Consider the following 11,927-nt stretch of genomic DNA (forward strand, 5'->3'; position numbering starts at 1 on the left):
AGTTTACTTTTTCTGAAGTATACCCATCTCTTCTAGGCTTTTGTCTAGCGTTTTTGTTTTCGCTGTTGGATGTCTTTGTACGAATCGATGCATGACTGAATGATGTCCAATCGTTAACAGCTTTTGTGTTGGTGTGTTTTTTTTTTTTGCTCAGTGGAGTTTGTAGTCGTCGTGATGCTCCGGCCATGGGCACAGTTTTAGTTACAAATGAAACTTAAAGCAATGTGTGGCACATTGCCTTTGAAAACGTTTTTTCTTCTTCATGAATTAGTATTTCTAGGAAGCGATCACAAATAATTGTACAAACCATAAGCGCAACATTTCGAAGATAAAATGATATTGTCATGTGCAAAGAAATAAGACCTTCAAATAAAATTGAAAAACCGTCTCAAGACTCTACGTAGGCTTTCTAATATTTGCTCACCATCCCTCAACTATTTCTTCCGCCCTAAAGGTTTCTCTTGGTAAGCTAGACAAATTGGCAATATGTACAGACAAGCGAGTCATATTGATGTCATTATGGGTTGACTATTGTCTTTATAATTGTTCTTTGAACTATACTTCCAGCATGCACATGTGATGAAACAGGTGCATACCACCACGTATGTAATGACGTCACCGGACAGTGTCAATGCAAACCTTACGTCACAGGGATGAACTGCTCCATTTGTGAGGTAAGAAATTCAAGTTTATTTTAACTACCAAACAGAAAACAACCATTTTTTTTTTGCGGAAGAAATTTTTGAAGTGATGTAATTTTTAATAAGCAATATATGAGGAACATTTTTTTTTTCAATTTTCCCGGGGTTAACATCCGTCGTCCATGTACTGCACTAGCAATGAATTTTGTTTGGGTAGCAAATTGTCAGCCAAGGATGAGTTTTTTAGCTATGTACGAACCCAGCGGAATTTTGTTGGATTTTGTGTTGGGGTTGATAAGATCCATGTTCATCATACATTTCATGCAAATAGATTGTAACTCGTTTTTTGCCCTTTTATCAATAAAATTGGAAAGATTCACGGATATTCCTTGTTTGGATTTACTCTAGACTTATTGAACATACGATGAATATGGAGTATAAATTCATCATCGACAAAAAGAAATACAGTGTACAACATTCATATGTCCTTTTTGCTGATGTACAACTCGCATCAATGCACAGTTTCAATTACATAGCTTACCTCCAATGGATGTTTTCTTTTTGCAAAATAAACTTTGCGGTGCCAGAGAAAAGCTATTACACTTGTTATACATGCAGGGCTGTTTTCCGGCTTATTGGATAAAAATTTTGACAAGTGTCTAACAGCGACCATATATTTTTCTTCCAGCCTTACAGTTATAATTTCACCTCCAGTGGCTGCACAACCTGCAGGTGTAACACGAATGGGTCACTTTCGCTGCAGTGCAATGAGTCCGGTATCTGCCATTGCAAAAACAACACCCTGGGTGAGAAGTGTGACGTGTGTGAATGGGGGTTCTTTGGTCTTCCTTATGCAGAATGCCAAGGTAAGCTCTAAAACGGCATGAAACCGAAATCAGGTTCTCCCATTGCCTGCTCTTTCCCATTTTTCTCGCTCCCATTTTTTATTCTTATTGCAAAAACATGAGATGAAAGCCTGGCTTTGCAGTTTTTAAAACCGTTATTTTGAATTACTGCAGTTTTTAAAAGCGCAGTCTGTGATGTACAAACAGTGGATGGCTTGAAAGCTCTGACTCTCCAGTCTATTAAAAAATCTCAGTTGTCATTTCACTATGCTTTTCCTTAATTTTTAATCATAAGCTGCTACTTAAATTTGTAAGCTTAGATTCAAATTGCCTAAAAAGTGGGCGAATTAAACTCATCGCCAATCGATGAGCTTGGGGAAGGTGCCTTGGTTTAGGTGGAGCCGTGCGTGAAGCCAGCCAAGCTTGCAGGTATCCATGGCAACCCTGAGAGCGGCAACCACCCGGCACCGTCACACTGATAAATCAGTGGAAATACTGACCTAACCCACATACTTACCACTAAGGGGAGGGAGGAGTGGGAGCAAAAAGGCACTCAGCTATGGCAGACAAAGGTGAACGAGAACGTAGCTGGAACGCAATACAAATGCCCCTGCAACAAACCCTGTAAAAGCGAACCCCCCGCGCATGGCTTCCCGCGGACTGCCGCTGACTGCATTGGCTCAAGTTTAACTTCGCCTAAATTACATTCAGCCACATATAAGCAAAACTTGGATTGATAACACGATGCGTCAAGAGTTCTAGCATTCGCTCAGAAATTACGGAAATCTAGTTGTGACTTGCTTGCTCTTTCCCATTTTTCGCGTGTGGGTTTCAAAGTAAATTTGCTTTCACAATACTGACTGAGCTTTTGTTCTATAGTATGAAATAAGTAAGTCAGATGATGTCTTATAATGCGTCTTCCATCATTACCGGCCTTTGTTAGCTTGCAATTTAAAGTGTGCCTGGCTTTTTTTGTTCTTTTCAGACTGTAGATGTAATGAAACTGGCGCTTACAATTCTTCACGGTGTGAGCGCACTTCAGGCCAGTGTGCCTGTAAGCCTGGCGTGACAGGGAGAATGTGTGACCGTTGCATGGTTCAACACACAAACTTCTCAGGGAATGGCTGTGACCGTAAGTGTAAATTCCAATTAAATTTTAGAGTGTTACATTGTATGTTGCGGGATGGATGTATACTTTCCTTCAGTAGTTTTGTAGTGGTTAACAATCGTACTTCGGAAGAACGACACTCTCCATTAGCCAATGGCATCAACGCTTAACTGACAGTCGACCAATAACATTACAACTTCGTTGACCAATTACATCATCAACCAGAGTATTTATACCATCTACTGACATTGCACAGACACTTTGATTTCTGCTCAGGTTGTCGAAACGTTAATCAATGTCACCCAAAACAGTCGTTCTCAGAACACTGACCTGGCTGATTGTACTTCACTTAATTATGACATGACTCCTGGGTTCAAACCATTTACGATCTTTTACTAGTAGCCTTCCTAAATTTTGTTGTCTTCTGATTCTGCCGTGGAATTTTATGCACACTTTCACATAATACAGGCTTTTCTTTCACTGATATGGCGTCGTCACAGGACAGGACTGCATATCATCTTATGACGCCACCATTTAATCACTTGTCAGTCACAATTTGTGTTGAAGCTTAACCTGAAAACAAGTTGCTTTTTATCTTTGTAGCTTGTCCACTTTGTAGCAGGCTAGGTCTACAAGGAAGCATAAACACAACCGTGGCGATGCTAGAGAGAGCACATACTGATGCGGATACAGTATCCAACCTGAAACAATTGTGGCCAAAACTGCAAGAAGTCGAACAACTTATCCATAAAGCTACGGTATGTTTTTATGCATCTTGCCTCCACATCAGTGTGAGGTCGAGAGTGGGGTGTTGGGATGGGGATGTCTGTGAAGGAGAAATTATGTGGCAAGATCAGGAACAAAGATCAGAGTCAGTAGGCCGCTGCACTGTGGGATACCGGTAATTGGTTGGTCAATCCATCGACGTTAGTCGCTGAGAAATTCCCAACTGGGAGCCATGCAAAGCCAAACCACGCAGCCTGACCTTTATAATTATTAATACAAACACAACGTACGTGTAATGGCGGTTTTACATGGTGAAGAGTCCGAAAACGATTTCACACTCACTGTCTGGAAAGTGGCAACCACTTGAAAAATAGCGGATGGTAACAAACTAATTGAACCTTGAACGAGCCATGTGATGTGAAGACCCACCCTCACCCCTGTCCTCACGCCAGATCCGATCTGTTTGAGAAAAGCATTTTCTACTTAAATCGCAGTGTTGTTCAAGGTTTTAAACACGTGAATAGCCTAACAATTCAAGCAACTTTGTTGAATTTTTTAGGATGCATCGAGGGAGTTTCATGAAATTGTTGATGGCCTCAGCAATAACATCACACAGCTGATGGACAGTGATTTTAACAGGACAATTAGTAATCTGCAAATCATGGTATGATCAATAAACCTTAGAGAATAATTGTTTTTCTGTAACCAAATCATGTCAAATCAAAGAGTGAATTAGGCCTGCGACGCCGGAATAAGCATAGGCAAAATTCGTAGAGGCATCTCATTTAGTGTTAAGCCCTTAACTAATAATAGTAATATCAGTGGTGATGATTTTGAAAGCAGATCAGACGGACATTACCGGTAAGACACAAATGATTATTTTAAACTCTGCTAAACTTGCGAATGCTGTTTGTGCTTATTGTGTCGTGCGATGTAAGCACAAGTCTGTTTTTTTAAATGAATGGGTTTGATATATTACAAACCGTTTGGAGATTGTTGTAGATGAGGCTTTTGGGGGGGAAGGGGAGGGGAAGATATTTCCAGGCTGAGAATTCCTTGTAGCGTTCATTTACAATTACTTTTTTCAAATTAACCGCACAGTTGCCTCCCTTTGCAGAACAGAGAAGATACTTATTAGTGGTCCTATTTTATAACGTTCAAATCCTTTAGGAATGAGTCCTGTTGCTCTTTCTTTTCGATATCAGCAAAGTGGGACAATGATTTCAAATAGGATATGCAGTTACATCGAGTCTCCCCCATCAGTCAGTCAGTCCGTCACACAAAACAAGCCATTCATGTTTTTGGCAATTGGAACGTACCGCTGGACTCGCGATGGAGGGACCAGTAGCTGTTTTTCTTGATTACGTCACCACTACCTCATAAAACCCTGGTTTAACATTTTAATACCAACATTAACTTTCTTCTCATTGTTGCCCATCGTGAATAGGTTATCCATAGGTTTGAGCTAAATCATGAAATATTGTTGTTGTTGTTGTTGTTGTTGTTGTTGTTGTTATTATTATTATTATTATTATTATTTATGAAAATAGTAATGCTCAAACAAGTTTTTGGTCATCTGTAGATAAAGAACACCTCACTGGAAAATGATAATTTGCGAGACCTTGTTTTAAACCAGTTAAGGAGGATTCAAGAATTGTATTATAATACTGAGGCTGCAAAGGACAATGTTACAGGTGAGAAGTAACCTTCACTTTACTAGCTCAGTTAAGTGCTTCTCAGGGCAACGTTATGACAATTTTTGAATTGTTTGTGTTAAGGGTTATACATACCCTTCACTAACCGATTTCGGGTTCCGTACTTTAAGTTACGGACCGATTTACTTGCCGTGGGTTTTTTCACTTGGGCCATAGATCAACAGAAAACACGAGGCTCTATAGTTTACAATACGGACCGAGAAAACGAGGCTAGTAAGTTATTTTTTATATGTCTGAGGTAATCAGGCGCGCGGGAAAGGAGACTAGTTGAGGTCAAGCGGAATGGTCAACTCCCACAAGTGACTGGCATGCATAAAAATCTGAAAAACGAATAAATCCTATTGCCTTTTTCAAATAGTCGCTTGCAAAATTCCAACAGTTTCACATTAATGACACGAAAACTTGCAAGAAAATGCTGCATCAAAATTTCATTTTTAGCTTGACGTCAGTGGGCCTTGCTGTAGCCAATCAGAGCGCGCGTACTATCCGAGAGAAATAATAAATGTTATGTGGCCGACTTTTACAACGGCTCACATGGGTCTAACGGTCACCGTGCTTATCCTCATCACTTGTTGGTGCACCAAGAAAAAGCGCCACTGTTTCCTCAGTTTGGTATTCCCTTGCTCGGGTCCGTCGGTTCTTATTTCTGTCAAGTCTTCAAACGCTTTTTTGGACAGTGTGTTTTCGCCCCTTTTGTGATCATCCACTACTTGCACAAATCCCATAATGCACCTCTTTTGCCCCCAAAAAATCTGCATAGGCATTGTTTTCGACTTCTCTTGGGACATTTTCATGTCCCAGGAGAAATTGCAAACAATGGTTATGCAAAAGTTTTGGGGGGTAATAGAGGTGTATTATGGGATTGTGAAAGTAGTGAATTTCGTGAATTTCACAGAAATTATTCTTAGCAACGGAAGTCTGTTTTGTGAACGTCTACCACTGCACAAAAGTCATTTGAATTCATTGGAGCGTGGCAATACATCATTTTTGAATTTTCACTAAGGTGATCAGTAACCATGTTTTTTCACCCAAACAAAAGAAAACGTTTGAATGATAATAGAGCTCAGTTCCCGGATGATTAGTTGGGAACACCATTATGGCTGCCGTTCCATTGTTTAGGAACACCAACATGACCGCCTTGACGTCAAGAGAAAACACTCTATAGAGGCTTAAGACAAACACCATTATGAATTTCTTCAGATCGTGCGCACCTTGTGCCTTTTGTCTCTGAAAACATTCTTCTATTTTTGTTTCATGTAAAGAACTTTGCTAAATTTCACTCATTCAAGTGGCCGGTTGTGGGTCGTATCGTGCAGTATCGAAACTTCATTTTTCTAACAAATGGTTATTCGTTTCTTTTCCAGAATTGAATAGTACAGTTTCTCGTATCCTGTCAGCATTGACAAATCTAAGAGATTACGCAAACAGAAGTTTAGCTGGTATAGATGCTGGTGGCATGTTCAAGATGTATGACGGTGAACTGGAGCTAGTTGATCAAACCCTCCAGAATGTTCACACTGCCTATACGTTTGCAATGTCTGCAAGATACAATGTCACAAGCCAAAAAAACAAGTCAGTAGAGCTTAACGACACAGTAATGGGCATTGACAGTGGTCTGAATGAAGCTCAGTCAAAATCCAATCAAACGGAGCGTGGAATTCAAGAAGTTACAGAATTTATTACTTACGCTCTTGCTCTAATAAATCAAACGAAGGTATGTTATTTTATGTTCCATTCATTTCTGCAATCCCATTTCTTAGATCTCTTGACCATTCACATTTTCGGCAGTATCATTTGTTTCTCATATTGACTCAAAGCAGGGGTGCAGCAATGGCGCAGTGGTGAGAGCACTCGCTTCCCATAAATGTGACCCGGGTTTGATTCCAAGACTCGGCGTCATTTGTGGGTTGAGTTTGTTGGTTCTCTACTCCGCACCGAGAGATTTTTCTCCGGGTACTCAGGTTTCCCCTCTCCGGGAAAAGTCCAACACTGCTGATTCCCTATTCGATCCTGAATGCATGATACAAATCGCCCGACCGTTTTGCAATGGCAGTTACTTTATTTTAATGTCGAAAGGCCGTGAGGGTTGTATCAGTCTGTTTCCTTGAAAGGCCAGTGGACGTAACCTGAGGCTTCATGTATAGTCTTCTCAAATCGACATCCTGGACGGTGTTATTACGAACTCAAAAACTGACCAACTCCCTCCGGCCCAGTTGGCTTGATATTCTAATTGGTGTTGAACTAGAACCTCTTTAGGGTGGCCATGTGAAGTTGATTTTTTTCATATGTCATTTCATGATCCCTAAAATGAGGTACCACCAAAACAAAAGCTGTTATGTTTAACAGCGACGGTTCATACACAACTGTTTACAGCAGAGAGGAAAAGCTATGAAAACTATTTGGACCCCATCATTCTTCTGAACTTGAATCAGTGCTATTTTATTCGTTCTCGTATCACCTTTGGTTTTATCTAAGCTGTTTTCCGTGTATTTCTATCGTTATTACTTATTCTTACTTACATACTTATTTCATTTCTTCGATATTTGTTTTGACAGAACCTTATCAGGCAGACAGGAAACAAAGTTCGTCAGTCAGAGGAGTTACTCCAGACAATCAATGGGATTTTAAATGACAGCATGCAAGATATAAACATGGCTCAAAGTGATTATCAGGTACCAAAACACTTTTGTCTTATGAGATAAGTTGCGAGGGTGAATGTGTTATTGAAAAACCTTCCATGTTTTTTTTGGGTTGAGCTATGTCCAAAAAGAATAACTTTTATACCATGTGATGAAACCAATGTCGGGGTTGATTCCTCGCATAATAACTTGGTTGACAAATTACTCCTTCATTTTAGCGCGAAATTTCAGCGTCAATTCATAATTTCACATGTGAAATTACAATGTTGCTATGGCAACTTTTCCTACAGTGCCAAAATGGTGTCTTGTGAACGTAATTTTCGTGCTGAAAGTAAAAAGATGTTTGCATAGCTAGCCTCAGAGCACCACTCATTCAGACGTCCCAGTGTTAACATCCCGAAACGATATGGGAAAAAAGGGAAAGGTTTGGTTTTGTGGGAGATGGGGGTGGAATAATGTTAACTTGAAGAAGGAGGAGGATGCTACTAGACGATTGAGTGGACCATGGATCGATCATAAATGCTATCTTTGCGATTTTGTTGCTACCCCACGGGTTGTAGGCTTGCGATTTGTCAAGACATGGCGTCAAGTTTTCTGCTGATCCCTGTGAGCGCATATAGTATGGTTGGCAGTGGCTTATGCGGTGGGTTGCTGGACGTTACTGTTGGGCTTTAAAACCCTTCCACTGGCTTAAGCTGGTCAGTGGCATAATGTCTGGAGATGGTGATGGTGATGATTCTATTATCTCTACCTTTGTTTCTTTTAGGAAGCTGATAGCCTTGTGGGCGGTTTGATGAATGATCTGGACAGCCTAAACACTTCTCTAACAACTATGGTGCCAAAATTATCAGCTGCAAACCATAGTGTGATAAAGAATGCCACTGGTCATGCTGCTAACCTTACTGATGAAGCTCGTAAAATACAGAGGTCAGTTATAGCTCAAATTAACAAATTGATGTTAGTTTTTCATGCGTCTGTCCGGATATTGATCATGAATTTTGTCATAACATTGTCAAAGTAGCTGTGGATCCACAAGGCGATAGCCGAGTGGATCCGCAGACTACTTTGACACAATAACAAAAAAGGCAGAGGGGTCAAAAATAGGTCAAAACACGAGAAGAACGCGAGACAAAAATGCGAGAAACTTCAATTTCATTCAATCTGACGCGAGCAATATCACGTCAGTTTCGCATAAATTATAAATTTTTGTGTTTGTCCGCTTATTTACAATAAAAATTCGCCAATGAGCACGCGAGAATTCTGCAGTCATGGTAAAATTGATCTTCCTCTCCTCCTCCTCCCGCAGTTTTTATTATTAATAATAATAATGATCAACTTTATTTATAAAGGGTAACACACAACAGAAATCACTGAAAAACTAGTGGCCCTTTAATCTTACCTTTAGCGACCCCTCCCAAGCTTAAATGGGCGGAATACTGTCACTTGGCTGTGACTTCACTGTTTTCTTGAAATTCTGTGATAGAGGCATGCCGGTACTTTTTTTGTACACAAAGAAGACAGGGCAACCTCGTTCTCAGGACCTTACCCTTCGCTTTGGAGTGGGGCGAATGAAAGAGTCCTGGGAACGAAGGTTTGACAGAGAACTCGCGCTTAATTCCGTACATCTGACTTAAGGCAAACAAAGGGATTTTTTGGCCAACTTCCTTCACACACGATAGGCGAATCAAGTATGCTTCTGCGTTGATTGTGACTAGCGCTCCGTGCTCGCTCTGCGATTGTATTTCCTTGATTTGATCTTATTTCTCAGTGAAAGGAGCTGAGCATACGTTTTATTCCGGCAATCGTTGATCAAATTAACCACAAATAGTACCGAGTGAGAAATACAGTATCATGTCTGGTGTTGTTTGTGTCCTGCAGTGAGTTTAACAGAACCTTATCTCATGGCGCCCGAGCAGTTAATGCCATTGAAACGTTTAAAGAAGTCGTACGACTAGCGAGTCAATCTCTCGAAACATCTCAACAGATCAACCAGGATTTACAACAAATTGAAAGCCGGGTGAGTTCAAAATCCTCCTCAGTCTCCCGTTATTATAATTTATATTTTTGTTTCGTGTAGTAAAGAGAAGAGATATTGCCCCCACCTTCAAATCGATAGTTTGGACCTCAAGCTGCTGTGAACTTTGACCACGCAAGAAAATCAAATGACAATCCGTAGACGACTTACCATGTCTCAGTTAGTAAACCGAAACAGTGGACTGGGCGGGGGGGGGGGGGGGAAGGGGGTGTTAGTCTGGTTCCGTTGGCGTAGCCTCTGAGTAGACTCTCCTAGCGGGGAACACGAGAACATGAAAGCTTAAGAGATTTATTAATCGATGTTGACTCGTGGATACTCGGAAAAAAGTTCATGTGACAGGGGTTGAGTACAACGTGAAAGCTCTTTCTCACTAGCCCATCGAAGAGCCTGTGGCCCGCAGGCGACTGCACTGACCGCTGCAACCTCGTCACTGAACCTTTGAGGCATCCTAGTTACACCTCAGAGGGTTTGGAACTCGCTCTTACTTAATTTGATTCAGTTCTGACCGAACACCTTTTCATATCTCTTTGGTGAGTAAAATTGTTTTCCATCCCCCGAAGGGGAACTTGTCATTGGCAACGCTATTTTAGGTGATACAAATTGCTCTGTTCTTTCCTGTGGAAGGCGTCTATTTTCTCATTAACATGTCATTTAAAAGACTCTTAGACTGGCCGAACAGACCCGTCAGTTTGCAAAGAAAATGGAACAATTTCAAGGAACTCTTGCATCCCTCGCATTGTTTTGGAAGAGTATAATGTCATCCTCGAAATGCGTTAATTTGAAGGCGTTGTAGAGTTAGTCTTCCCAAATACCCGGACTGGCCGGTCAGTTCTGTCAAGTAGAAAGCGTTGTTAGACTAAGTGCTTCTCAGTTCCTTAAAGTGGCTGTTCGGGAGTTTGGGAAAGAACAGATCCCAGACTGCTAATTGCTGATATTTCTTTACTCCTTTTAGGAGCCATGCCCTACCTTCTCTCTCTCAGTTTTTTCAATTGCTACAGGTATTAATGTGACCACAATGTTGAATTTCTCCCTCTTAAGCTGGAAAATCTAACATCAATCAGCTCTGAATTACGGATGGAAATGTATTCTTCTGAAGACAGAAGTATGAAACTCCTTGAAGAAACGAAAGCCAGGGACACGAACTTGACAGGTAAATGATATCATTCTTCATCAAAGATCTAAATCACAAAAAAGTACTTTGACTCGTTTTCTGGTCATTAACGTGAAGGCGCATGTAAAGTTAGTTTGTTGCTGATGATGATGTTAGCGGTGTTGCGAGGCCGGGGGTATCTGTGAAACACTCCTCTTTAAGAATACATTGTAACTAAATCTGGGAGTATGATAATGCAATTTAGAAAACGAGCTCACTGGTGAAATGATACAATCAAAGGAAATACAGTGAAAAAGGCATTCAATACTTTGTTCATGAACACCCAACGTTTCTTCCCAGAGGGCGCGTATTTGTGATGACGTTAAGGATGGTGCCTACTAATTCAAAGGTATTTTTGCGCGGTTTACTGACTATGTGGGAAAAGCAGATCTTAACAAGTGTTATTTGAATCCAAAGAGAAACGTGGGGGTAACTACGCATTTTTCCAAGATAATTAATCAACAATATGTGTAAAAAGCTTTAAAATACAAAGCAATGTAGGCGTTCTTTTTCAAACTAAAGCTTAATTATCTCTGAAAAATGCATGGTTACCCCCAATTTTCTATTTGGAAACCAACAGCACTTGCTGAGTTCTTCTTTCTCCGCATAGTTTTGAACCGCGCAAAAATATCCCTGTATTAATAAGCACAGCCGATAGGAAATCCGAATATCTCGAGATGCGCAGAACGTATGCGCAATAACAATAGTAGGTAAGGTCCTTAAGATCTTCTGACCAATTACAACGCTGGATTACGCGACTTTAAAGGGGCTGTCACGTTCTTTTAGGGTGTTTCGGGAAAGCTTTAGTTTATCCCGAGTTTAAAGCTCGAAAATAGTAATGTGGAATTCCTTTGCTGATAAGCGTATCATTACATCACATGTAAACAAGATGATTCTGAGCAAAAACTGCGTTTATCCTGACGATTTGCCATTGTCGGGCCTATTTTTTTCAAGGTTACCCAAATGCAATCAGTTTCAATCTTGTCCATTCGTGTCAGTCCACTCTTCTTTTTCCTTTAGCTGTATTTCTTTCATGTTGTTTAACGGTTTTAAGTGGTTATTGCAATG

General features: G+C 40.5%; 1 protein-coding gene across 2 annotated transcripts in view; it reads left to right on the forward strand.

Annotated features, from left to right (window-relative positions):
• The window catches only part of LOC137992764 (laminin subunit beta-1-like), a 90,337-nt gene that overhangs the window by 41,280 nt on the left and 37,130 nt on the right, over positions 1-11,927 (forward strand). For both annotated transcript variants that reach the window (XM_068838272.1, XM_068838271.1), the window contains exons 30-40: positions 568-674; positions 1,330-1,507; positions 2,472-2,618; positions 3,198-3,352; positions 3,880-3,984; positions 4,903-5,014; positions 6,400-6,749; positions 7,591-7,707; positions 8,441-8,601; positions 9,553-9,691; positions 10,748-10,859. In XM_068838272.1, the coding sequence (XP_068694373.1) occupies positions 568-674; positions 1,330-1,507; positions 2,472-2,618; positions 3,198-3,352; positions 3,880-3,984; positions 4,903-5,014; positions 6,400-6,749; positions 7,591-7,707; positions 8,441-8,601; positions 9,553-9,691; positions 10,748-10,859 (1,683 nt within the window). The remainder of the gene's footprint in view (positions 1-567; positions 675-1,329; positions 1,508-2,471; positions 2,619-3,197; positions 3,353-3,879; positions 3,985-4,902; positions 5,015-6,399; positions 6,750-7,590; positions 7,708-8,440; positions 8,602-9,552; positions 9,692-10,747; positions 10,860-11,927) is intronic.

The sequence above is a fragment of the Montipora foliosa genome, chromosome 2, assembly GCF_036669935.1.
Source record: "Montipora foliosa isolate CH-2021 chromosome 2, ASM3666993v2, whole genome shotgun sequence".
Lineage (NCBI taxonomy): Eukaryota > Metazoa > Cnidaria > Anthozoa > Scleractinia > Acroporidae > Montipora > Montipora foliosa.